This window comes from Schistocerca gregaria, chromosome 8, assembly GCF_023897955.1.
Source record: "Schistocerca gregaria isolate iqSchGreg1 chromosome 8, iqSchGreg1.2, whole genome shotgun sequence".
Classification (NCBI taxonomy): Eukaryota; Metazoa; Arthropoda; class Insecta; order Orthoptera; family Acrididae; genus Schistocerca; species Schistocerca gregaria.
The window spans coordinates 290424267-290451161 of record NC_064927.1 but is presented as its reverse complement, the minus strand read 5'-3'; the positions used below and the strand labels follow the sequence as shown (position 1 = coordinate 290451161).

At 40.5% G+C, this 26895-nt stretch overlaps 1 protein-coding gene across 1 annotated transcript in view; it reads left to right on the top strand.

Annotated features, from left to right (window-relative positions):
• LOC126285149 (carboxypeptidase D-like) overlaps positions 1-26895 on the top strand; it is a 225740-nt gene that overhangs the window by 149579 nt on the left and 49266 nt on the right. The window contains exons 18-20 of the mRNA XM_049984464.1: positions 2744-2889; positions 2976-3154; positions 9212-9410. Of these exons, the coding sequence (XP_049840421.1) occupies positions 2744-2889; positions 2976-3154; positions 9212-9410 (524 nt within the window). The remainder of the gene's footprint in view (positions 1-2743; positions 2890-2975; positions 3155-9211; positions 9411-26895) is intronic.

The following is a 26895-nucleotide window of genomic DNA, read 5'->3' as shown; positions in this document are numbered from 1 at the left end:
ATTTAGGATCTGTTTCTTCTGAGTGTAAGCTCTGTGCCTTATCCACCGTGTGACTTTTTTTGGTAATCAGTGATGAATTTTGCTTTCCTGGCCCAAGAGGTTTTCTTTAACGTACCTTTTAAGCAGTGCAACAACACTAGACCCTTCGAAACAATTATAAAGTCCTGAGATTGTTGTATGGAAATATATTATCATTTTAATTGTATGAAAGAAAAATTCAGTTGAGAATATTAATTAAAGAATTACTGGCCAACTCTCACCTTCAGGAGATAAAATGTGTAGTGCTGTGACAGACACAAACACAATACTTAGCTTATGGAACTAATAATTCTTTTGCTGAAGAGGAGAGAGGGATACCTTGGGGAAAGTTAAAAAGGAAGGGAGGGTCATCCATCATTGGTGAGGACAAGGGTAGACAAAGATCTTGGTTTACAGTCTTCGTCACTACGGACTGCCCTGTGAACAAAAACAAAAGGATGCCAAGACAAGATTCCGTAATAGCCAACTCAGGCTGGACTCTTTCAAAAAGCTTGGGGATGCACATTACAATATACATACTATTCTGACTTTACCAGACAACCTTGTTAAACTGTGTTTGTGATGAGTGTTCATTAACAGTGAAGCATGTATTTCAGTTATTTTGCTTGTGCTGCTTCTTATAATTTTTCTTGGGTGAGCACCATGAGGGGAACCTGAAAGTGTGTCTTATTTATTCACTGTTGGGGTGAAAAGGAACAGCCCCACATTTTGTCACTAGTATGTTAACACAGCACCAGTATGCTGAGCAAACACACACACAGGACCCATGGATTCACAAACCTGACAGTATGAAGGAAAAGGGTGTTATATTTTGCTGCCCTATCTATGCTTCATCAGTTGCAACTTTACCTATATTTAGCACTCACCAGTGTACATCTCTGCACATACACTGAGGTGACGAAAGTAATGGGATAGTGATACGCACATATGCAGATGGTGGCAGTAGTGGATTGGCAGAACTGTCATTTTTACTCTGGCGAATCTATTGAAAAAGGTTTCTGATGTGATTATGGCCACATACAGGAATTAACAGACTTTGAACATGGAATGGTAGGTGAATGTAGATACATGGGACATTCCATTTCAGAAATCATTAAGGAATTCAATATTCCAAAATCCTCTGTGTCAAGAGTGTGTCAAGAATACAGAATTTCAGGCATTACCTCCTTGTATGGACAACACAGTGACTGACGGTCTTTACATATTGATTGAGAGTAACGGCCTTTATGTAGAGTTGCCGGTGCTAACAGACAAGCAACTCTGCTGGAAATAACCCGAGGAATCAGTGTGGAATGTATAATGAATGTATTCGTTAGAACACCACAGTGAAATTTGGCATTAATGGGTAGATGACTGAAAACCATGACCTGGCCAGATGAGTCCCAGTTTCTCTTGGTAAGAGCTGATGGTGAGGTTCGAGTGTGTCACAGACCCTACAAAGATATGGAACCAACTTGTCAGCAAGGCACTGCACCAGCTGGTGGTGGCTCCATAATGGTGTGGGTATGTTTACATGGAATGAACTGGGTCCAATTGAAATGATCATTGACTGTAAATGTTTACTACTTGGAGACCATTTGCAGCAGAAACAATGGAGTTTTTATGGATGACAGTGTGCCATGTCTCTGGGCCACAATTCTTCAGGATTGGTTTGCAAAACATTCTGGCCAGTTCAAGTGAATGATTTCACTTGATCACGCAACATGAATCCCATGGAACATTTATAAGACATATTTGAGAGGTCAGTTTTTGCACAATATCCTGTACTAGCAACACTTCCACAGTTATGGACGGCTAGAGAGGCAGTGTGGCTTCCAGTCCATGCTATCTGCTGCACTCGCCGTGAAAAATGAGATCCAACATGATATTAGAAGTTATTCCATGACCCATGACCCAACACTTGTGTCTGGCGAAGTTGTGGCGAGGGACCAATTGCGGGCTACATTGCGTCAAAGGATCGCTGCAATCTGTTGCTCATGTGTAAGGCTCTTAAGAGAGCACTGAAGAAGTTACCTTTCTTAGTTGGTGCCTTGTTCAAGGGACAGACTGATTTTCATCTTCAAGGGATATAAATTTTTTTGGAAAAAGCAAGCTTCCATCAGGAAGGAAAGAATTCTAAAATACAGATTGAAGTAACTCAGCACACTGATTTGTATTTGCAGTTGTGAAGAATTGTCTCCCAGAAAGTATCAAGTTGTAACTATGGATGAAAGAACTTGAATATATTCATTCAGTAAATCACATTAGACATGAATATAAAAAACACAATCTTAATTCTCCCAGTGTTTACCCATAGTCAGTAGAAGAGAAACAGCATGAGAAATGTTGAGTGCGCCATAAGCATTTCCCAACTAGGGCGCAATGAGCAGTGCAAAATGTTGCGTGCAATGCACAGCTACTGCAGCCAAATGGTTAAAGGTGTTACTTCTAGGATTCAATGTGGCTTATCTTGCAGAAATTATTCATGCAGGGTTTGGGTATTAATGTGAAAGATAACAGTTAGTGTTAATGCAAAGCCACCCATGTTCTTCAGTAGCTGCACAGACTTGCCGCAAATATTGCATTCTGCTGTGACTGAGTTTGGTACTTAAGTTTTTTTGACTGGGTGGGATGTATTACTGTCAAAATATAAAATAATATTTCTTCATGTACTCCTTTCCCCTCTTGAAGTTAAGGTTGTCTCTAAATTAAATACCCTTTACAGGTATTCGAGGTCGTGTTGTTGACCCAGATGGTCATCCTGTCCGTACAGCAGTAGTTACAATCACAGGATCTCCAAGAACTGTTTCTGTTACAAAGAATAATGCTTTATTCAGATTCATTCTTCCATCAGGAACATACACTTTGAATGTAAGTACAATTTTTAGGACATAGTACAGTCATGATTGTTTGTACAAATCAGTTTTATTATATGGCTTACTTAAAATTTGTTTTAGGTGTCCGCCAATGGATATTATCACATTTCAAGGAATTTTACAGTGTACACTGAACAGCTTACTGAGCTTAAAGTTGAACTTCAGCCAATTCCTGGAGCTTCATACCATGGCTATACAAGACTTCAGAAATTGATGCTTCATTTGAATTCAGAAAATGCTGATATTTCGAAGTTGTACTCGTAAGTTAATGAAGATATTGACATTCTTGGTAATAGTATATAATTCTAATAAACACTGTGTTTCATTGTCTTAGAGTGGCAAATCTTCCACATGAAACTTCTTGTATTGTTGAATCCAGGAGGCACTGTATGAACCTGTTATAGAGTCAGTCGTTATTAATGTACGAGGATAATCCCAAAAGTAAGTTCTCCTATTTTTTTATGAGTACATAGACATGTTTATTTCTATAATGGTTTACATTAGTATACAGCTTGAACATTAAACTGCTTTTTGACACAATCATCATTTCTGTCAATGCATTTTGTAGATGCGGTGGCAGTTTTTGTATGCCCATGTCATACCAGCTCGCTGCCGTGCTGTTCAGAAAGTTATGAACCTCTTCTTTCACCTCATCGTCAGAGCTGAATCGCTGGGACCACAATTAACGCTGACAGGTACTGTAAGACTGTCGGGGGGGGGGGGGGGGGGGGGGTGAACCTCAAATGGGCAATTCAGAACCGGAGAAGAGGAATGTTGAGCAAGGGTGACACACATTCTCCATGACATTACTCGGCAAACCTTTGCTCTCCTGCAACAGTTTCATTGGAACATAATCACCTACCCATTCAGCTCCAACGACGACGTGAAAGAAGAGGTTCATAACTTTCTGAACAGCATGGCGGCGAGCTGGTATGACATGGGCATACAAGAACTGCCACAACGTCTACAAAAATGCATCAACAGAAGTGGTGATTATGTCGAAAAATAGCTAAATATTCAAGCTGTAAACTGATGTAAACCATTGTAGAAATAAACAGGTGTATGTACTTATAAAAAAAATAGGATTTGAAGTTTCAGCCTGTTGTTGTTTTTGTTGTTGAGGTCTTACAGTCCTGAGACTGGTTTGATGCAGCTCTCCATGCTACTCTATCATGTGAAAGCTTCTTCATCTCCCACTACCTACTGCAACCTACATCCTTCTGAATCTGTTTAGTGTATTCATCTCTTGGTCTCTCTCTATGATTTTTACCCTACACGCTGCCCTCCAATACTAAATTGGTGATCCCTTGATGCCTCAGAACATGTCCTACCAACCGATCCCTTCTTCTAGTTAAGTTGTGCCACAAACTTCTCTTATCCCCAATCCTATTCAATACCTCCTCATTAGTTATATGATCTACCCATCTAATCTTCAGCATTCTTCTGTAGCACCACATTTCGAAAGCTTCTATTCTCTTCTTGTCCAAACTACTTATCGTCCATGTTTGATTTCCATACCTGGCTACACTCGATACAAATACTTTCAGAAACGACTTCCTGACACCTAAATCAATACTCAATGTTAACAAATTACCTCTTCTTCAGAATCGCTTTCCTTGCCATTGCCAGGCTACATTTGATATCCTCTCTACTTCAACCATCATCAGTTATTTTGCTCCCCAAATAGCAAAATTACAACTGTTAGTGTCTCATTTCCTAATCTAATTCCCTCAGTATCACCCGACTTAATTCGTCTACATTCCATTATCCTCGTTTTGCTTTTGTTGATATTCATCTTATACCCTTCATTCGTGACACTGTCCATTCCGTTCAACTGCTCTTCCAAGTCCTTTGCCTGTCTCTGACAGAATTACAATGTCATCGGCGAACCTCGAAGTTTTTATTTCTGCTCCATGGATTTTAATACCTACTCCGAATTTTTCTTTTGTTTCCTTCACTGCTTGCTCAATATACAGATTGAATAACATCGGGGAGAGGTTACAGTCCTGTCTCACTCCCTTCCCAACCACTGCTTCCCTTTCATGCCCCTCGACTCTTATAAGTGCCAACTGTTTTCTGTACAAATTGTAAATAGCATTTCGCTCCCTGTATTTTACCTCTGCCATCTTCAGAATTTGAAAGAGAGTATGCCAGTCAACATTGTCAAAAGCTTTCTCTAAGACTACAAATGCTAGAAACATAGGTTTGCCTTTCCTTAATCTAGCTTCTAAGATAAGTTGTAGGGTCGGTATTACCTCACGTGTTCCAACATTTCTACGGAATCCAAACTGATCTTCCCCGAGGTCAACTTCTACCAGTTTTTCCATTCGTCTGTAGAGAATACGTGTTAGTATTTGCATCCGTGACTTATTAGACTGATTGTTCGGTAATTTTCACATCTGTCAGCACCTGCTTTCTTTGGGATTGGAATTATTATATTCTTCTTGAAGTCTGAGGGTATTTCGCCTGTCTCATACATCTTGCTCACCAGATGGTAGAGTTTTGTTAGGACTGGCTCTCCCAAGGCCGTCAGTAGTTCTAATGGAATGTTGTCTACTCCCGGGACCTTGTTTCAACTCAGGTCTTTCAGTGCTCTGTCAAACTCTTCACCCAGTATCGTACCTCCCATTTCATCTTCATCTATATCCTCTTCCATTTCCATAATATTGTCCTCACGTACATCACCCTTGAATAGACTCTCTATATACTTCTTCTACCTTTCTGCTTTCCCTTGTTTGCTTAGAACTGCGTTTCCATCTGAGCTCTTGATATTCATACAAGTGGTTCTCTTTTCTGCAAAGGTCTCTTTAATTTTCCTGTGGGCAGTATCTATCTTACCCCTAGTGAGATGACCCTCTACATCCTTACATTTGTCCTCTAGCCATGCCTGCTTAGCCATTTTGCATTTCCTCTCGATCTCTTTTTTGAGATGTTTGTATTCCTTTTTCCCTGCTTCATTTACTGCATTTTTATATTTTCTCCTTTCATCAATTAAATTCAGTATTACTTCTGTTACCCAAGGATTTCTACTAGCCCTCGTCTTTTTACCTACTATGTCCTCTGCTGCCTTCACTACTTCATCCTTCAGAGCTACCCATTCTTCTTCTACTGTATTTATTTCCCCTATTCCTGTCAATTGTTCCCTTATGCTCTCCCTGAAACTCTGTACAACCTCTGGTTCTTTCAGTTTATCCAGGTCCCATCTCCTTAAATTCCCTCCTTTTTGCAGTTTCCTCAGTTTTAATTTACAGTTCATAACCAATAGATTGTGATCAGAGTCCACATCTGCCCCTGGAAATGTCTTACAATTTGAAACCTGGTTCCTAAATCTCTGTCTTACCATTATGTAACCTATCTGAAACCTGTCAGTATCTCCAGGCTTCTTCCATGTATACAACCTTCTTTTATGATTCTTGAACCAAGTGTTAGCTATGATTAAGCTATGCTCTGTGCAAAATTCTACCAGTCGGCTACCCGTTTCATTTCTTACACCCAGTCCATATTCACCTACTATGTTTTCTTCTCTTTCTTTTCCTACTACCGAATTCCAGTCACCATGACTATTAGATTTTCGTCTCCCTTCACTATGTGAATAATTTCTTTTATTCCATCATACATTTCTTCAATTACTTGATCATCTGCAGAGCTAGTTGGCATATAAACTTGTACTATTGTAGTAGGCGTGGACTTCGCATCTATCTTGGCCACAATAATGCGTTCACTATGCTGTTTGTAGTAGCTTACCTGCACTCCTATTTTTTTATTCATTATTGAACCTACTCCTGCATTACCCCTATTTGATTTTGTATTTATAACCCTGTATACACCTGACCAAAAGTCTTGTTCCTCCTGCCACCGAACTTCACTAATTCCCACTATATCTAACTTTAACCTATCCATTTCCCTTTTTAAATTTTCTAACATACCTGCCCAATTAAGGGATCTGACATTCCACACTCCGATCCTAGAACGCCAGTTTTCTTTCTCCTGATAACGACGTCCTCTTGAGTAGTCCCTGCCCGGAGATCCGAATGGGGGACTATTTTACCTCCGGAATATTTTATCCAAGATGACGCCATCATCATTTAATCATACAGTAAAGCTGCATGTCCTCGGGAAAAATTACGGCTGTAGTTTCCCCTTGCTTTCAGATGTTCGCAGAACCAGCAGAGCAAGGCCATTTTGGTTAATGTTACACGGCCAGATCAATCAGTCATCCAGACTATTGCCCCTGCAACTACTGAAAAGGATCCACACATTTGTCTGGCCTTTCAACAGATACCCCTTTGTTGTAGTTGCACCTACGGTATGGCTATCTGTATCGCTGAGGCATGCAAGCCTCCCCACCAACGGCGAGGTCTATGGTTCTTGCGACCTGCACGGGGTTTAAAGTTCCTGCAATGATGTATGTGTGGCAACATGTTTTGAAGAGAACTAGATTAATTATAAACATGACAGTCAGCCATGAAATGCGATGTGAGCATGGAATAACAGATATTTCATTTGTATGAAAATGACAGACTATACAGCTTCATCCTCATTGTTGACAGAATGCTTGAGTAATGCTAAAGATCTTGCCTTGCTGTACATTTTCCTAATTAGCTAGCAGATATAATATAGTGGACAGTTTGTATCTAATACTTCATTCAAGATAATGCAGATTCTGAACTAAGGAGATGTCTTGCTACATTCACTTTTTTCAGTGCAGCATATAACTTCCAAATGGCTGTTGGTATGTTTAGTCCTTGCCACTGGTGCTCAAACACAATTCTCATATATCAAATACTGTTACTTGCTGTGAGAGGTCAAAAGAGTCATTTTCTATGTAGTTGACAAGAAAAAATGGCTACAGGAGGGATGCAAAATTATAGAATCTTGCATGATTATAGATGTAGTATATAGAAAAATTAAAGTGATCTTTGGAGTACAGAGAAGTAGCAGTATGAATGTCAATAACTTGGATGTCAAGCCAGCACTAAGCAGAGAAAAGATGGGTGAAAATGTGGAAAGAATATATTGAAGGGCTATGTAAAAGAAACAAACCTGAAGACAGTATTACAGAAGAAGAAGAGGAAATAGATAAAACTGAGATGAGAGATTTGATAATTTGGGAGGAATTGGACACAAAAATGAAAGACCTAATTTGAAATAAGGCACATGGTGTAGATGACATTCCCTCAGAATTGCTGAGGATCCTGAGGAGAATAAACTATGACAGTGCTATTCCACCCGATATTCAGAGTAAAGAAGAGAGACAGAATACCGTCATATTTCAAGAAAAATGTAGTAATCCCAGTTCCAAAGAAGTAAAGTGCTGACAGGTGTGAATATTACTGAACGATCAGTTTAATAAGTCAGAATAGCAAAAAATTAACACAAATAATTTGCAACAGAATGGAATGACTGGTAGACACTGGGCCTGGGGGAGATCAGACTGGGTTCCATGAAAGTAGAAGAGCAAGCAAAGCATCTCACCCCACCTGCCTTTTCTTATTTGCCACTCCAGCCAGCTCATCAATTGTTTTTCTTGTCTCATTGCCCCTATCTTCTTACTATCTATTTTATCTCAGTGTTCCTCTTAATGGTCCTCAAACTTCTTCTACTCACTCCACACCCCTCTGTTACTCGTTGTTTGTCACAACCAACATAACTAATCAACTACTTTCTCCAGTCAGTATGAGGCTGTGTGTGTGTGTGTGTGTGTGTGTGTGTGTGTGTGTGTGTGTGTGTGTGTGTGTGTGTGTGTGTGTGTGTGTGTGTGTGCGTGTGCGTGTGCGTGTGCGCGTGCGCGTGCGCGTGCGCGTGCGCGTGTGCGTGCGCGTGTGCGTGTGCGTGTGCGTGTGCGTGTGCGTGTGCGTGTGCGCGCGCGCGCGTGCTTCCATGATTCCTGTGTGCTTGTGCATTGCTCTCTTCAGCTGATTTTCTGTTTGATGACTAAATGAAGTCAGTATTTCATAACCAAACTGATTTAGAAATGTAAATTTCACCTTGTAAATCATATGATTTTATTGTCCTACCAAAATGAAATGTGTTAAGGAATTTAAAAATACGTTAACTAAAATGTAAAATTGTAAACTCAGTATTTCTGTATGTAAAGGAGATTTTGAAACTGGCGACAAAAATCTTCTTCTTATTCTTATTCCTCTTTTTCTTCCTCTTCCACAACTCCAGGGTTAGGCCCAGGGCATACTTTGATCTCACCATCTCTTCCTTAGTCTTCAACAAAAATATTAGTTGAACATAATTTGATTATATTTATAGTTGCTTGTACCTTACATTGATAAATTTCTAATTTGATGTGTCATTGGCCCATACAGAAGCGTGCTGCAGGTCCACTGTATCTGTCTCGCGTGTGTGACTTCTGGTAGTAAACCGATTGAAACACTCCCAACTTTGGCATTGGTTGGTGGACTTTATGCTGAACCAGTTACAACAGAGCTTGCATTGAGATTTGCATTTCACCTTTTGTCAGAAAGAAATTCAGCAGATAGTGGTGACATCTCACGAATTTTAAAGGTGAGTTACTCTTAATGGACTGAAACTAATGTTCACATCTTTAGTACAGTGAGTACCTAATGACTTTGTATCCTACCATGCAGGAAATGATCTGAATGCTGCATTTATTCAACATTTATCTCTTCATATGAATACATTATATGCATGCCATTAAGCCTTTCAAGTTCAGGATTTTTCTCTACAAAACATGCCTCCAAAGTAGAGACACACAGCCTGCACATTGAATAAGTTATTTTCCTGTATTGAAAGTGTTATTACTACTACTACTATTAATAGTGATGGTGGCAATAGTGTAGTAATAGTAGTAAAATTAGTGTTGGTTGCAGTGATTAGGTGGTAGTGTGGTGGAGAAAGATTTGATGGAAAATTTATATGGATGAAGCATTTTAATAGTATATGGTTTATTATTTGCTTCACTGTTTGGGAAGTGCAGCAAGAGGATGTGGCATTTCTCTCTCAGAACTCTATTAGCTCTAGCACAAGTAATGAGTGATGATGCTATGTTTCTCTCTGATTTACTGTTTGACCCTTTTTCAGGCAGTTTATTATCATAAAATGCTAGACTTTAAATTGTATTTTTAACTTGCTTCGCCACATGACATACCATAATGCTGCAGTGGTGTTTCTTTGAGGTAATGATATTTGATAAACCTCTCACACTTTCTGTGAAACCGACCGAGGCTTGTTCTTTGTTTACAGTCCCCCTTTTCTGAAAATGCCTTCAGAAGCTGATGCACATACATCATAATATCATACTGAGCAAACAGCTCCAGTTTTTGTCACTTGCATTCCAGATTTGAGCTGTGAAAGCATTGTTATCTTTTGATTTCAGCAATCTTTCATTTGATTTTCTGGTGAGAGATACCAAAATTTCTACATGAATAGGCCTTGAAAACTTAGACCATCAATACTTAGCTCAACTTAGCAACCAACCAATATTTTTGAACTGTTTTTGCAGGACATTATAATTTTTATGATGACAGCTGGCAAAGCATTTATCAGGATCCAAAGCAATATCACCTATCTCATACACAGTGCTGTGTAAAACTGGTGATGATGTAGTGCTCAGAATGTCAATGAGATGCTTGACATTAAATAAATCCCATGACATAGTGAAAAGCAAAATATTCTCTCGTGACAGTAAACATATATAAAGACTTGATTTATCCCAAGCATGTGTCTTGATATTATTAACTAGTTGATGAATGGCACATGGAAAATTTATCATGTGGGCTGGATTCTCACTCAACTCAGTAAATTGTAATTTTCATGAAATTACTTTCCAATGAAAAATCCATTAGATCATACAAAGTTAATTTGCTGAAGTGTTTTCCACCACAGTAGGCTCATGCAATTCATGGTGAGAATGCACTTGTGGGTCAACAGTCATGTACCTAGATTGTCATTTTCCTATGTAATTCATTTCAAGAAAAATACATTTTCTTGATGGGTACACCACTTCTTAGCACTCCTGAAAAACAGTGTGTGTGTGTGTGTGTGTGTGTGTGTGTGTTTGTGTCTGTGTGTATGTGTGTGTGTGGGTGCATAAAAGGGAGGGGGAGGGGGGGGGGGTTATATTTGGTGACATTAACCTTTACCCAATTTGAAATATTTTTGCAGTGTGTTTTATCTTCAGATTGAAAGCACTCCTAGAAGGTATAACTTTAATTTAGTCTTCTCATCTATAAAATGTGGCATTAATGTGCAGAAAATAATATTATTTACAGTTGCCCACACATTGCAACACTCACTATCATTTTTAATTTTATGAAATAACTGGTCATTAGAGTGATAACATTTTTCAAATTTGTTCCTTATAATGTTGACAAAGCATATTTATGATGTTGTAAAATGTATACCTAAATCCCAAATTTTATTTACCCTGATTGGATTTATAACACTAAGAAATTTACTTATTGATTGTTGTTGTTACTATAACACTCTAGAACATATGCAACAATTCACCATCTACCTTGGGGCACTGTTACACAGGCTGCCCTAGAATGTGTGTTCTGTTCAATGACTACACGGGTGATAAGTTTCGGATCTGAAGAGCTACCACTTGTTTTTCCGAGTCATCAGTTGCTCATTCCATAGAAGGGTCTAGCTTGTTTTAACTATTTCAAGAGCAGGTTGCTTTTTATTAATTAAAACAAGTCAATAAACAGCGAGAACTTGTAGTCTGAGCAGCAGTCATAGTTCTTCACCAAAGCTTGAGGAACAACCTGCTAGGCCCATATGACGGAGAAAACATTGAAGAGACATATGTAAAGTTTGCATCATCTTGAAAGCAAAGTGGTTAAAACTATAGATTCTCATTCTGTGGGAGCAGGGTTAATTTCCCATCTGACTGTCCAAATTTTGCATACTGGACTCGCATTCGGGAGGACGACGGTTCAATCCCGTCTCCGGCCGTCTTGATTTAGGTTTTCCGTGATTTCCCTAAATCCTTTCAGACAAATGCCGGGATGGTTCCTTTGAAAGGGCACGGCCGATTTCCTTCCCCGTCCTTCCCTAACCCGAGCTTGCGCTCCGTCTCTAATGACCTCGTTGTCGACGGGACGTTAAACACTTATCTCCTCCCCTCCTCCTCCTGTCCAAATTTTGATTTTCTGTGGTTTTTCTAGATGGTTTAAGGCGATTTCCAGGATGATTTCCGTGATGGGGGCACAACCAACTGCTTTCCCGCAACCAAGTTCATGCTCCGACTATAATAACTCATTGTCATCATGATATTAAACCCTGATCCTTGTACTTCATAATGCAAAAGATGTGTACAAAATAGACACAAAAAGTTGAAGATGCCAGCTCAGTTCCAAAATGACAATCTTTTTAGACCATTCTCCAGTGCTGTCCTGCCTGGGATTGGGACAGTTTTTATTTTGAATGGGACTAGAACAGATCATATCACAAGTCAGCCAATGAGTCTTTCCAGTCTTTGCTGACTCACCCATTTAGTTTTCAGTGCTCTTGGCTCGTTCAATGATCCATCTTCCAGTTCGACTTGATTCCTTCTTGACTCAACACTCCTCATTAGAATTTAGATCGCTATCAACATTGTGCATTATTATGTTGTTGTTGTAGTCTTCAATCCTGAGACTGGTTTGATGCAGCTCTCCATGCTACTCTATCCTGTGCAAGCTTCTTCATCTCCGAGTACCTACTGCAACCTACATCCTTTTGAATCTGTTTAGTGTATTCATCTCTTGGTCTCCCTCTACGATTTTTACCCTACATGCTGCCCTCCAATACTAAATTGGTGATCCCTCGATGTCTCAGAACACGTCCTACCAACCGATCCCTTCTTCTAGTCAAGTTGTGCCAAAAGCTCCTCTTCTCCCCAATTCTATTCAATACCTCCTCATTAGTTATATGATCTACCCATCTAATCTTCAGCACTTTTCTACAGCACCACATTTCGAAAGCTTCTATTTGCTTATTGTCCAAGCTAGTTATCGTCCATGTTTCACTTCCGTGCATGGCTACACTCCATACAAATACTTTCAGAAACGACTTCCTGACACTTGAATCTATACTTGATGTTAACAAATTTCTCTTCTTCAGAAACGCTTTCCTTGCCACAGCCAGTCTACATTTGATATCCTCTCTACTTTGACCATCATCAGTTATTTTGCTCCCCAAATAGCAAAACTCCTTTACTACTTTAAGTGTCACATTTCCTAATCTAATTCCCTCAGCATCACCCGACTTAATTCGACTACATTCCATTATCTTCGTTTTGCTTTTGTTGATGTTCATCTTATTCCCTTCTTTCAAGACACTATCCATTCTGTTCAACTGCTCTTCCAAATCCTTTGCTGTCTCAGAGAGAATTGCAATGTCATCGGTGAACCTCGAAGTTTTTATTACTTCTCCATGGATTTTAATATCTACTCCGAATTTTTCTTTTGTTTCCTTCACTGCTTGCTCAATATACAGATTGAATAACATTGGGGATAGGCTACAACCCTGTCTCACTCCCTTCCCAACCACTGCTTCCGTTTCGTGCCCCTTGACTCTTATAAGTGCCAACTGGTTTCTGTACAAATTGCAAATAGCCTTTCGCTCCCAGTATTTTACCCCTGCCACCTTCAGAATTTGAAAGAGAGTATTCCAGTCAACATTGTCAAAAGCTTTCTCTAAGTCTACAAATGCTAGAAACGTAGGTTTGCCTTTCCTTAATCAGGCTTCTAAGATAAGTTGTAGGGTCAGTATTACCTCACGTGTTCGAACATTTCTATGGAATCCAAACTGATCCTCCCCGAGGTCAACTTCTACCAGTTTTTCCATTCGTCTGTAGAGAATACGTGTTAGTACTTTGCATCCGCGACTTATTAGACTGGTTGTTCGGTAATTTTCACATCTGTCAGCACCTGCTTTCTTTGGGATTGGAATTATTATATTCTTCTTGAAGTCTGAGGGTATTTCGCCTGTCTCATACATCTTGCTCACCAGATGGTAGAGTTTTGTTAGGACTGGCTCTCCCAAGGCCGTCAGTAGTTCTAATGGAATGTTGTCTACTCCCGGGACCTTGTTTCAACTCAGGTCTTTCAGTGCTCTGTCAAACTCTTCACCCAGTATCGTACCTCCCATTTCATCTTCATCTATATCCTCTTCCATTTCCATAATATTGTCCTCACGTACATCACCCTTGAATAGACACTCTATATACTTCTTCTACCTTTCTGCTTTCCCTTGTTTGCTTAGAACTGGGTTTCCATCTGAGCTCTTGATATTCATACAAGTGGTTCTCTTTTCTGCAAAGGTCTCTTTAATTTTCCTGTAGGCAGTATCTATCTTACCCCTAGTGAGATAACTCTCTACATCCTTACATTTGTCCTCTAGCCATGCCTGCTTAGCCATTTTGCATTTCCTCTCGATCTCTTTTTTGAGACGTTTGTATTCCTTTTTCCCTGCTTCATTTACTGCATTTTTATATTTTCTCCTTTCATCAATTAAATTCAGTATTTCTTCTGTTACCCAAGGATTTCTACTAGCCCTCGTATTTTTACCTACTATGTCCTCTGCTGCCTTCACTACTTCATCCCTCAGAGCTACCCATTCTTCTTCTACTGTATTTATTTCCCCCATTTCCGTGAATTGTTCCCTTATGCTCTCCCTGAAACGCTGTACAACCTCTGGATTAGTCAGTTTGCCCAGGTCCCATCTCCTTAAATTTTCACCTTTTTGCAGTTTCCTCAGTTTTAATCTACAGTTCATAACCAATAGATTGTGATCAGAGTCCACATCTGCATCTATCGCAGCCACAATAATGCGTTCACTATGCTGCTTGTAGTAGCTTATCCCCAATCCTATTTTTTTATTCATTATTAAACCAACTCCTGCATTGCCCCTATTTAATTTTGTATTTATAATGCTGTATTCGCCTGACCAAAGTCTTGTTCCTCCTGCCAGCAAACTTCACTAATTCCCAGTATATCTAACTTTAACCTATCCATTTCCCTTTTTAAATTTTCTAACCGACCTGCCCGATTAAGGGATCTGACATTCCATGCTCCAATCTGTACCAGTTTTCTTTCTCCTGATGACATCCTCCTGAGTAGTCCCCGCCCGGAGATTCGAATGGGGGACTATTTTACCTCCGGAATATTTTACCCAAGAGTATGCCATCATCATTTAACCATAGAGTAAAGCTGCTTGCCCTCGGGAAAAATTATGGCTGTAGTTCCCCCTTACTTTCAGCCATTCACAGTACCAGCACAGCAAGGCCGTTTTGGTTAGTGTTACAAGGCCAGATCAGTGAAACACCCAGACTGTTGCCCCTGCAACTACTGAAAAGGCTGCTGCCCCTCTTCAGGAACCACACATTTGTCTGGCCTCACAACAGATACCCCTCCATTGTGGTTGCACCTATGGTACGGCTATTTGTATTGCTGAGGCACACAAGCCTCCCCACCAACGGCAAGGTACATCCATGTAATAATAATAATAATAATAATAATAATAGTTTGTAATTGACATTATTAAATCTAATGTTTATAGTGTGTGTAAAGTTTACAGAATACTCTTTGTGTACAACTGTTTTTGTTGTAAATTTTTCTATCTATAAAGTGCCTCTTAATAGTAATATTTTAATTTTCCTATATAAAACGTTTTGCAGTACTGTGAAACATTAGTCAAATACTGTCTTCACCAATAAGAGCCTTAAGAGGCATATGGTTTGAGTCTACTGAACTGTGTAAAGAAAAGGAAAGTTATATTATTGCTAGCAGATAACTTCCTGTTGTTCTCATTCCTTATCAAATATCTAAAGCCCAAGCATCCAACACTACCTCTGGTATGATGTGGGTAAGGACGCCATTAAACATTCTGCAGCAATTCAAGAAAGCCTTTCTTATGAATTTTCCTCACTGATACCTTCTAACACTTCAAATGGAGCTCTTCCAGGGAGTCAGAGTGAGTTTCATCAGTATCCAGCCTGCAATGATTATTTAATTCCCAATTACATACTAATTTATTTTCTTTTATGATGGCTTCAACCCAACAGATTTTCAGTTGCAACAATCAATAAGTAAATTTCTTAGTGTTATAAATCGAATCAGAGTAAATAAAACTTGGGCATTAGGTCAACATTGTTGTTGTTGTTGTTGTTGTCTTCAGTCCTGAGACTGGTTTGATGCAGCTCTCCATGCTACTCTATTCTGTGCAAGCTGCTTCATCTCCCAGTACCTACTGCAACCTACATCCTTCTGAATCTGCTTAGTGTACTCATCTCTCGGTCTCCCTCTACGATTTTTACCCTCCACGCTGCCCTCCAATGCTAAATTTGTGATCCCTTGATGCCTCAAAACATGTCCTACCAACCGATCCCTTCTTCTAGTCAAGTTGTGCCACAAACTTCTCTTCTCCCCAATCCTATTCAATACCTCCTCATTAGTTACGTGATCTATCCACCTTATCTTCAGTATTCTTCTGTAGCACCACATTTCGAAAGCTTCTATTCTCTTCTTGTCCAAACTAGTTATCGTCCATGTTTCACTTCCATACATGGCTACACTCCAAACAAATACTTTCAGAAACGACTTCCTGATACATAAATCTATATTCGATATTAACAAATTTCTCTTCTTCAGAAACGCTTTCCTTGCCATTGCCATTCTACATTTTATATCCTCTCTACTTCGACCATCATCAGTTATTTTACTTCCTAAATAGCAAAACTCCTTTACTACTTTAAGTGTCTCATTTCCTAATCTAATTCCCTCAGCATCACCCGATTTAATTTGACTACATTCCATTATCCTCGTTTTGCTTTTGTTAATGTTCATCTTATATCCTCCTTTCAAGACACTGTCCATTCCGTTCAACTGCTCTTCCAAGTCCTTTGCCGTCTCTGACAGAATTACAATGTCATCGGCGAACCTCAAAGTTTTTACTTCGTCTCCATGAATTTTAATACCTACTCCAAATTTTTCTTTTGTTTCCTTTACTGCTTGCTCAATATACAGATTGAATAACATCGGGGAGAGGCTACAACCCTGTCTCACTCCTTTCCCAACCACTGCTTCCCTTTCATGCCCCTCGACTCTTATGACTGCCATCTGGTTTCTGTACAAATTATAAATAGCCTTTCGCTCCCTGTATTTTACTCCTGCCACCTTTAGAATTTGAAAAAGAGTATTCCAGTCAACATTGTCAAAAGCTTTCTCTAAGTCTACAAATGCTAGAAACGTAGGTTTGCCTTTTCTTAATCTTTCTTCTAAGATAAGTCGTAAGGTCAGTATTGCCTCACGTGTTCCAACATTTCGACGGAATCCAAACTGATCCTCCCCGAGGTCTGCATCTACCAGTTTTTCCATTCGTCTGTAAAGAATTCGCGTTAGTATTTTGCAGCCGTGGCTTATTAAACTGATAGTTCGGTAATTTTCACATCTGTCAGCACCTGCTTTCTTTGGGATTGGAATTATTATATTCTTCTTGAAGTCTGAGGGTATTTCGCCTGTCTCATACATCTTGCTCACCAGCTGGTAGAGTTTTGTCATTACTGGCTCTCCCAAGGCCGTCAGTAGTTCTAATGGAATGTTGTCTACTCCGGGGGCCTTGTTTCGACTCAGGTCTTTCAGTGCTAGGTCAACATTATAAGCAGCAAATTTGAAAAATGTTATCACTCTAATGACCAGTTACTTCATAAATTTAAAAAACAATATTGAGTGTTGCTATGTGTGGGCAGCTGTAAATAATACTATGTTCTGCACATTAATGCCACATTTTATAGATGAAAAGACTAAATTAAAGTTGTACCTTCTAAGAGTGCTTTCAGTCTGATTGTTGTTGTTGTCTTCAGTCCTGAGACTGATTTGATGCAGCTCTCCATGCTAATCTATCCTGTGCAAGCTGCTTCATCTCCCAGTACCTACTGCAACCTACATCCTTCTGAATCTGTTTAGTGTACTTATCTCTCGGTCTCCCTCTACGATTTTTACTCTCCATGCTGCCCTCCAACACTAAATTTGTGATCCCTTGATGCCTCAAAACATGTCCTACCAACCGATCCCTTCTTCTAGTCAAGTTGTGCCACAAACTTCTCTTCTCCCCAATCCTATTCAATACCTCCTCATTAGTTACGTGATCTATCCACCTTATCTTCAGTATTCTTCTGTAGCACTACATTTCGAAAGCTTCTATTCTCTTCTTGTCCAAACTAGTTATTGTCCATGTTTCACTTCCATACATGGCTACACTCCAAACAAATACTTTCAGAAACGACTTCCTGATACATAAATCTATATTCGATATTAACAAATTTCTCTTCTTCAGAAACGCTTTCCTTGCCATCGCCAGTCTACATTTTATATCCTCTCTACTTCGACCATCATCAGTTATTTTGTTTCCTAAATAGCAAAACTCCTTTACTACTTTAAGTGTCTCATTTCCTAATCTAATTCCCTCCGCATCACCCGATTTAATTTGACTACATTCCATTATCCTCGTTTTGCTTTTGTTGATGTTCATCTTATATCCTCCTTTCAAGACACTGTCCATTCCGTTCAACTGCTCTTCCAAGTCTTTTGCCGTCTCTGACAGAATTACAATGTCATCGGCGAACCTCAAAGTTTTTACTTCTTCTCCATGAATTTTAATACCTACTCCAAATTTTTCTTTTGTTTCCTTTACTGCTTGCTCAATATACAGATTGAATAACATTGGGGAGAGGCTACAACCCTGTCTCACTCCTTTCCCAACCACTGCTTCCCTTTCATGCCCCTCGACTTTTATGATTGCCATCTGGTTTCTGTACAAATTGTAAATAGCCTTTCGCTCCCTGTATTTTACCTCTGCCACCTTTAGAATTTGAAAAAGAGTATTCCAGTCAACATTGTCAAAAGCTTTCTCTAAGTCTACAAATGCTAGAAACGTAGGTTTGACTTTTCTTAATCTTTCTTCTAAGTCGTAAGGTCAGTATTGCCTCACGTGTTCCAACATTTCGACGGAATCCAAACTGATCCTCCCCGAGGTCCGCATCTACCAGTTTTTCCATTCGTCTGTAAAGAATTCGCGTTAGTATTTTGCAGCTGTGACTTATTAAACTGATAGTTCGGTAATTTTCACATCTGTCAACACCTGCTTTCTTTGGGATTGGAATTATTATATTCTTCTTGAAGTCTGAGGGTATTTCGCCTGTCTCATACATCTTGCTCACCAGCTGGTAGAGTTTTGTCATGACTGGCTCTCCCAAGGCCGTCAGTAGTTCTAATGGAATGTTGTCTACTCCGGGGGCCTTGTTTCGACTCAGGTCTTTCAGTGCTCTGTCAAACTCTTCACGCAGTATCGTATCTCCCATTTCGTCTTCATCTACATCCTCTTCCATTTCCATAATATTGTCCTCAAGTACATCACCCTTGTATAAACCTTCTATATACTCCTTCCACCTTTCTGCCTTCCCTTCTTTGCTTAGAACTGGGTTTCCATCTGAGCTCTTGATATTCATACACGTGGTTCTCTTCTCTCCAAAGGTCTCTTTAATTTTCCTGTAGGCAGTATCTATCTTACCCCTAGTGAGATAAGCTTCTACATCCTTACATTTGTCCTCTAGCCATCCCTGTTTAGCCATTTTGCACTTCCTGTCGATCTCATTTTTGAGACGTCTGTATTCCTTTTTGCCTGCTTCATTTAGTGCATTTTTATATTTTCTCCTTTCATCAATTAAATTCAATATTTCTTCTGTTACCCAAGGATTTCTAGCAGCCCTCGTCTTTTTACCTACTTTATCCTCTGCTGCCTTCACTACTTCATTCCTCAGAGCTACCCATTCTTCTTCTACGGTATTTCTTTCCCCTATTCCTGTCAATTGTCCCCTTATGCTCTCCCTGAAACTCTGTACAACCTCTGGTTCTTTCAGTTTATCCAGGTCCCATCTCCTTAATTTCCCACATTTTTGCAGTTTCTTCAGTTTTAATCTACAGGTCATAACCAATAGATTGTGGTCCGAGTCCACATCTGCCCCTGGAAATGTCTTACAACTTAAAACCTGGTTCCTAAATCTCTGTCTTACCATTATATAATCTATTTGATACCTTTTAGTATCTCCAGGGTTCTTCCACGAATACAACCTTCTTTCATGATTCTTAAACCAAGTGTTAGCTATGATTAAGTTGTGCTCTGTGCAAAATTCTACTAGGCGGCTTCCTCTTTCATTTCTTAGCCCCAATCCGTATTCACCTACTATGTTTTCTTCTCTTTCTTTTCCTACTACCGAATTCCAGTCACCCATTACTATTAAATTTTCGTCTCCCTTCACTATCTGAACAATTTCTTTTATTTCATCGTACATTTCTTCAATTTCTTCATCATCTGCAGAGCTAGTTGGCATATAAACTTGTACTACTGTAGTAGGTGTGGGCTTCGTATCTATCTTGGCCACAATAATGCGTTCACTATGCTGTTTGTAGTAGCTTACCCACAATCCTATTTTTTTATTCATTATTGAACCTACTCCTGCATTACCCATATTTGATTTTGTATTTATAACCCTGTATACACCTGACCAAAAGTCTTGTTCCTCCTGCCACCGAACTTCACTAATTCCCACTATATCTAACTTTAACCTATCCATTTCCCTTTTTAAATTTTCTAACCTACCTGCCCGATTAAGGGATCTGACATTCCACACTCCGATCCTAGAACACCAGTTTTCTTTCACCTGATAACGACGTCCTCCTGAGTAGTCCCCACCCGGAGATCCGAATGGGGGACTATTTTACCTCCAGAATATTTTACCCACGAGGATGCAATCATAATTTAATCATACAGTAAAGCTGCATGTCCTTGGGAAAAATTACGGCTGTAGTTTCCCCTTGCTTTCAGCCGTTCGCAGTACCAGCACAGCAAGGCCGTTTTGGTTAATGTTGCAAGGCCAGATCAGTCAATCATCCAGACTGTTGCCCCTGCAACTACTGAAAAGGCTGCTGCCCCTCTTCAGGAACCACACGTTTGTCTGGCCTCTCAACAGATACCCCTCCGTTGTGGTTGCACCTACGGTACAGCCATCTGTATCGCTGTGGCATGCAAGCCTCCCCACCAACGGCAAGGTCCATGGTTCATGGGGGGGGGGGGGGGGGGGGGAGATAAACATACTGCAACAATATTTCAAATTGGGTAAAGGTTAATGTCACCAAATATAACCCCCCCCCCCCCTCCCCCCTCCCTTTTATGCACACACACACACACACACACACACACACACACACACACACACACACACTGTTTTTCAGGAGTGCTAAGAAGTGGTGTACCCATCAAGAAAGTGTATTTTTCTTGAAATGAATTACATAGGAAAATGACAATCTAGGTACATGACTATTGACCCACAAGTGCATTCTCACCATGAATTGCATGAGCCTACTGTGGTGGAAAACACTTCAGCAAATTAACTTTGTATGATCTAATGGATTTTTCATTGGAAAGTAATTTCATGAAAATTACAATTTACTGAGTTGAGTGAGAATCCAGCCCACATGATAAATTTTCCATGTGCCATTCATCAACTAGTTAACAATATCAACACACTTGCTTGGGGTAAATCAAGTCTTTATATATGTTTACTGTCACGAGAGTATATTTTGCTTTTCACTATGTCATGGGATTTATTTAATGTCAAGCATCTCATTGACATTCTGAGCACTCCATCCTCACCAGTTTTACACAGCACTGTGTATGAGATAGGTGACATTGCTTTGTATCCTGATAAATGTTTTGCCAGCTGTCACCATAAAAATTATAATGTCCTGCAAAAACAGTTCAAAAATATTGGTTGGTTGCTAAGTTGAGCTATGTTTTGATGCTCTACATTAAATTAAGTTTTCAAGGCCAATTCATGCAGAAGTTTTGGTATCTGTCACCAGCAAATCAAGTGAAAGATTGCTGAAATCAAAAGATAACAATGCTTTCACTGCTTAAAGCTGGAATGCAAGTGCCAAAAACTGGAGCTGTTTGCTCAGTATGATACTTTGATGTATGTGCATCAGCTTCTGAAGGCATTTTCAGAAAAGGGGGACTGTAAACAAACAAGGAGCCTTGACCAGTTTTGTAAAAATTGTGAGAGGTTTGTCAAATGTCATTACCTCAAAGAAACACCACTGCAGCATTATGGTATGTAATGTGGTGAAGCAAGTTAAAAATACAATTTAAGGTCTAGTATTTTATGATAATAATGGTGCCATCTTCATTAACTGCCTGAAAAGGGGTCAAACAGTAAATCAGAGAGAAACACAGCATCATCACTCATTACTTGTACTAGAGTTAACAGAGTTCTGAAAGAGAAATGCCACAGCCTCTTTCTACTCTTCCTAGACAGTGAAGCAAATAATAAACCATATACCATTAAAATGCTTCATCTATATACATTTTTCATCAAATCTGACTCCACCTGACTACCACCTAATCACTGCAACCAACAATAATTTTACTACTACTCTACTGCCTCCATCACTATTAGTAGTAGTAGTAATAACAACATTTTAAACATAGGAAAATAAATTATTCAATGTGTAGGTGTGGTACGGTGTGGGTCAGAAAGCCATTCATGGTAGCAATCAACTAACGATTCTTCTGAAGCAATTCAAGAAATCCTTTCTCATGGGTTTTCCTCACTGTTGTCTGCTTACACTTCAGATGAAGTTCTTCCAGGGAGTCAAGTGAGTTTCAATTTATAAATATGGTTTGCCAAAATTATAAGTTACAAATTCATGCTCTAATGACCAGTTATTTCATAAAAATAAAAATGATTTGAGTGTTGCAAATGCAAGTATGGGTTGATCAGTATAAGTAATAATAGTTTTTATTCATTAATGAAACATTTTACAGATGAAAAGACTAAATTATAGTTGTACCTTCTAAGATTACTTTCGATATGAAGAAAGACATTTCAAAACTATTTTGAATAGCGTAAAGGACACCCTTTTATACACACATTAAAAAAAGTTTTGCATCACCCCAGTTCCCAGAACTCCTGAAGATACTCGCTGACTGTGGATATTGTATCACAGACACAGTCCCTTTGACTGTTCAGAGATGTCAGTAAACCCACCCAAAGATGTAAACAACCATGCTTACCAGTGCCTATCAAACGGAGGGGGTCCGACAGATGATCAGTTTCAGTCATTCCACCAGGAAGGAATTACGTGGCTCATGTTGTCTGTAGTTCAACCATGTATAGATGGTCGATACTGCGGTTCGATCACATCCACATTGTTACTTTGTGCCAGGGAGGGCATTCAACAAGGGAAGTGTCCAGCATCTCAGAGTGAACCAAAGCGATGTTGTTCGGACATGGAGAGGATACAGAGAGACAGGAACTGTCGATGACATGCCTCGCTCAGGACGCCCAAGGGCTACTATTGCAGTGGATGACTGCTACCTACAGACTATGGCTCGGAGAAACCCTCACAGCAATGCCACCATGTTGAATAATGCTTTTCGTGCAGCCACAGGAAATCGTGTTACGATTCAAACTGAGTGCAGTAGGCTGCATGATGCGCAACTTCACTCCCGACGTCCATGGCAAGGTCCATCTTTGCAACCAGGACACTATGCAGCGTTTTACAGATGGGTCCAACAAAATGCGAATGAACTGCTCAGAATTGGCGTCACCTTCTCTTCACCGATGAGTGTCGCATATGCCTTCAACCAAACAATTGTGAGAGATGTGTTTGGAGAAAACCCGGTCAGCATGAACACCTTAGACACAGTGTCCAGTGAGTGCAGCAAGGTGGAGGTTCCCTGTTGTTTTGGGATAGCATTATGTGGGGCCGACATATGCTGTTGGTGGTCATGGAAGGTGCCAACGGCTGTACGATATGTGAATGCCGCCCTTTGACTGATAGTGCACACACATTGACGAGGCATTCGTCTTCCTGGACAACAATTCGTGCCCCCATCGTGCAGGTCTTGTGAATGACTTCCTTCAGGATAACGACAACACTTGACTAGAGTGGCCGGTATGTTCTCCCCATTCATGGACTCTGTCAGACATGCTCGGGATAAATTGAAAAGGACTGTTTATGGATGACATGACCCACCAATGGCCGAGCGGTTCTAGGTGCTTCAATCTGGAACCGTGCGACCACTATGGTCGCAGGTTTGAATCCTGCCTCAGGCATGGATGTGTGTGATGTCCTTAGGTTAATTAGGTTTAAGTAGTTCTAAGTTCTAGGGGACTGATGACCTCAGATGTTAAGTCCCATAGTGCTCAGAACCATTTGAACCATTTGACCCACCAACCACTCTAAGGGATCTACGCTGATCGTCATTGGGTGGTGGGGCAATCTGGACCAACAGTGCCTTGATGAACTTGTTGAAAGTATGCCATGACGAATACAGGCATGTATTAATGCAAGAGGATATGCTACTGGGTATTAGAGGCACCGGTGTGTCCAGCAGTCTCGACCACCACATTTGGAGGTCTTGGTGTATGGTGGTACAACATGCATTGTGTGGTTTTCATGAACAATAAAAAGGGTGAAAATGATGTTTATATTGATCTCTATTCCAATTTTCTATACAGGCTCTGGAACTCTCGGAACTGAGGTGCTGCAAAACTCTTTTTGGTGTGTGTATATCACCAAATACAATGTCAAGTTTAAAATAACTGCCACAATAAAGGACAGTGCTTCAAACATTAAATCAGCTGCCATACTTTTGAACCACCATACTTCCTATATTTTGTACTTGCTTTAAATCTCGTTTTTTTAACATGCCCTAACCGCCGTCTGCTTCACGTCTTAATTTAAGTATTAACTGTATTTTTCTAACTTGTCACTTCTTCTTCTGTGTGTTTTTGCTTTTAGGAAGCTTTAATTGTCGAGTGCTAGTAATAGTGTTTCATAGATTTCGTATTTGTTTTGAATACAGTCAGAGAGAGAGAGAGAGAGTCCCTTTGTCAGCCACAGTGCCAGTAGTGTAGTGTGTTTTGAATACAGTCCAGAGACAGGTAGTGCTATTTTCATTGTTTTCTACAAGAAGTGGCTAGCAACCACAGTTTAGTCAATAATCATCTGCTTTTAGTGAATTAGCTCTAGTTAAAAGTTGATTAAGTCTCTTCAGTAAATTGATTCCTTAGGATGGATAGGATGTGTGACTGCTGTGTACGGACGCAGGAGGAGCTGGCCACTCTTCGCGAACAGCTGAGTGTGTTGATGGCCGCGGTCAGTTGTCTTCAGGCTGCTGCATCGGAGTGTAGCGGCAGTGGGGAGTCTGGTGCGTCGCAAGGTACACCCTAGGTGTTACATGCTTTACCCATTGTCCCTGCTGTCGAGACATCTTCGCAGGTACCGGTCACGGTTGGGCCACCCTCTCCCCAAGGGGAGTGACGGGTTCAGCGGCGTTCGCGGCGCATGAGGTGGAGGGTAAATGTGGAGGCCGGCCATGTGGCATCGCCCGCTCTGCCTGTGGGTGGACATGTGGCTACTCCTTCAGCAAGGTCCGAGCAGGCACACGGGGGGAGGGGTTTATTAGTTATAGGGTGCTCCAACGTTAGGCGGGTGATGGATCCCCTTAGGGAAATAGCGAAAAGGTCGGGGAAGAAGGCCAGTGTTCACTCTGTCTGCTTGCTGGGGGGTCTCATCCGAGATGTGGAGGAGGCCCTACCGGCGGAGATGGAAGGCACTGGGTGCACCCGACTGCAAATTGTTGCTCGTGTCAGCACCAATGTCTCCTGCCATCTGGGTTCAGAGGTCATCCTCAGTTCGTACAGGCGGTTGGCGGAATTGGTGGAGGCGGAAAGCCTCGCTCGCGGGGTGGAATCAGAGCTAACTATTTGTAGTATCGTCCCCAGAACCGATAGCGGTCCTCTGGTTTGGAGCCAAGTAGAAGGCTTAAACCAGAGGCTCAGACGATTCTGCGGAGATCTGGGGTGAAAATTTCTCTACCTCCGCTATCAGGTGGAGAAATGTAGGGTCCCCCTGAATAGGTCAGGTGTGTACTACACGCCGGAAGCGGCTACAAGGGTAGCGGAGTACGTGTGGTGTGCACATGGGGGTTTTTTAGGTTAGAGAATTCCCTCCCTATGTCCGACAAGACGCCTCCTGAGACGCGGCAAGGTAGGAGTAGGCAAAATGCAACAGGGAATAACAATATTAATGTGCTAATAGTAAACTGCAGGAGCGTCTATAGAAACGTCCCAGAACGGTCACAACGCCCATATAGTACTAGGGACAGAAAGTTGGCTGTAACCAGACGTGAACAGTAATGAAATCCTAAACTCAGATTGGAATGTATACCACAGAGACAGGCTGGACAGTGAAGGGGGAGGCGTGTTTATAGCGATAAGAAGTGCAATAGTATCGAAGGAAATTCACGGAGATCCGAATTGTGAAATGATTTGGGTGAAGGTCACGGTTAAAGCAGGCTCAGACATGGTAATTGGATGTCTCTATAGGCCCCCGGGCTCAGCAGCTGTTGTGGCTGAGCACCTGAAGAATAGTTTGGAAAATATTTCGAGTAGATTTCCCCACCATGTTATAGTTCTGGGTGGAGATTTTAATTTGCCGGATATAGACTGGGAGACAGAAACGTTCATTACGGGTGGCAGGGAAAAAGAATCTAGTGAAATTTTTTTAAGTGCTTTATCTGAAAACTACCTTGAGCAGTTAAACAGAGAACCGACTCGTGGCGATAGCATATTAGACCTTCTGGTGACAAACAGACCCGAACTATTTGAATCAGTTAATGCAGAACAGGGAATCAGCGATCATAAAGCGATTAGTGCATCGATGATTTCAACCGTAAATAGAAATATTAAAAAAGGTAGGAAGATTTTTCTGTTTAGCAATAGTGACAAAAAAGCAGATTTCAGAGTACTTGATGGCTCAACACAAAAGTTTTGTCGCAAGTACAGATAGTGTTGAGGATCAATGGACAAAGTTCAAAACCGTCGTACAATATGCGTTAGATGAGTATGTGCTAAGCAAGATCGTAAGAGATGGAAAAGAGCCACCGTGGTACAACAACCGAGATAGAAAACTGCTGC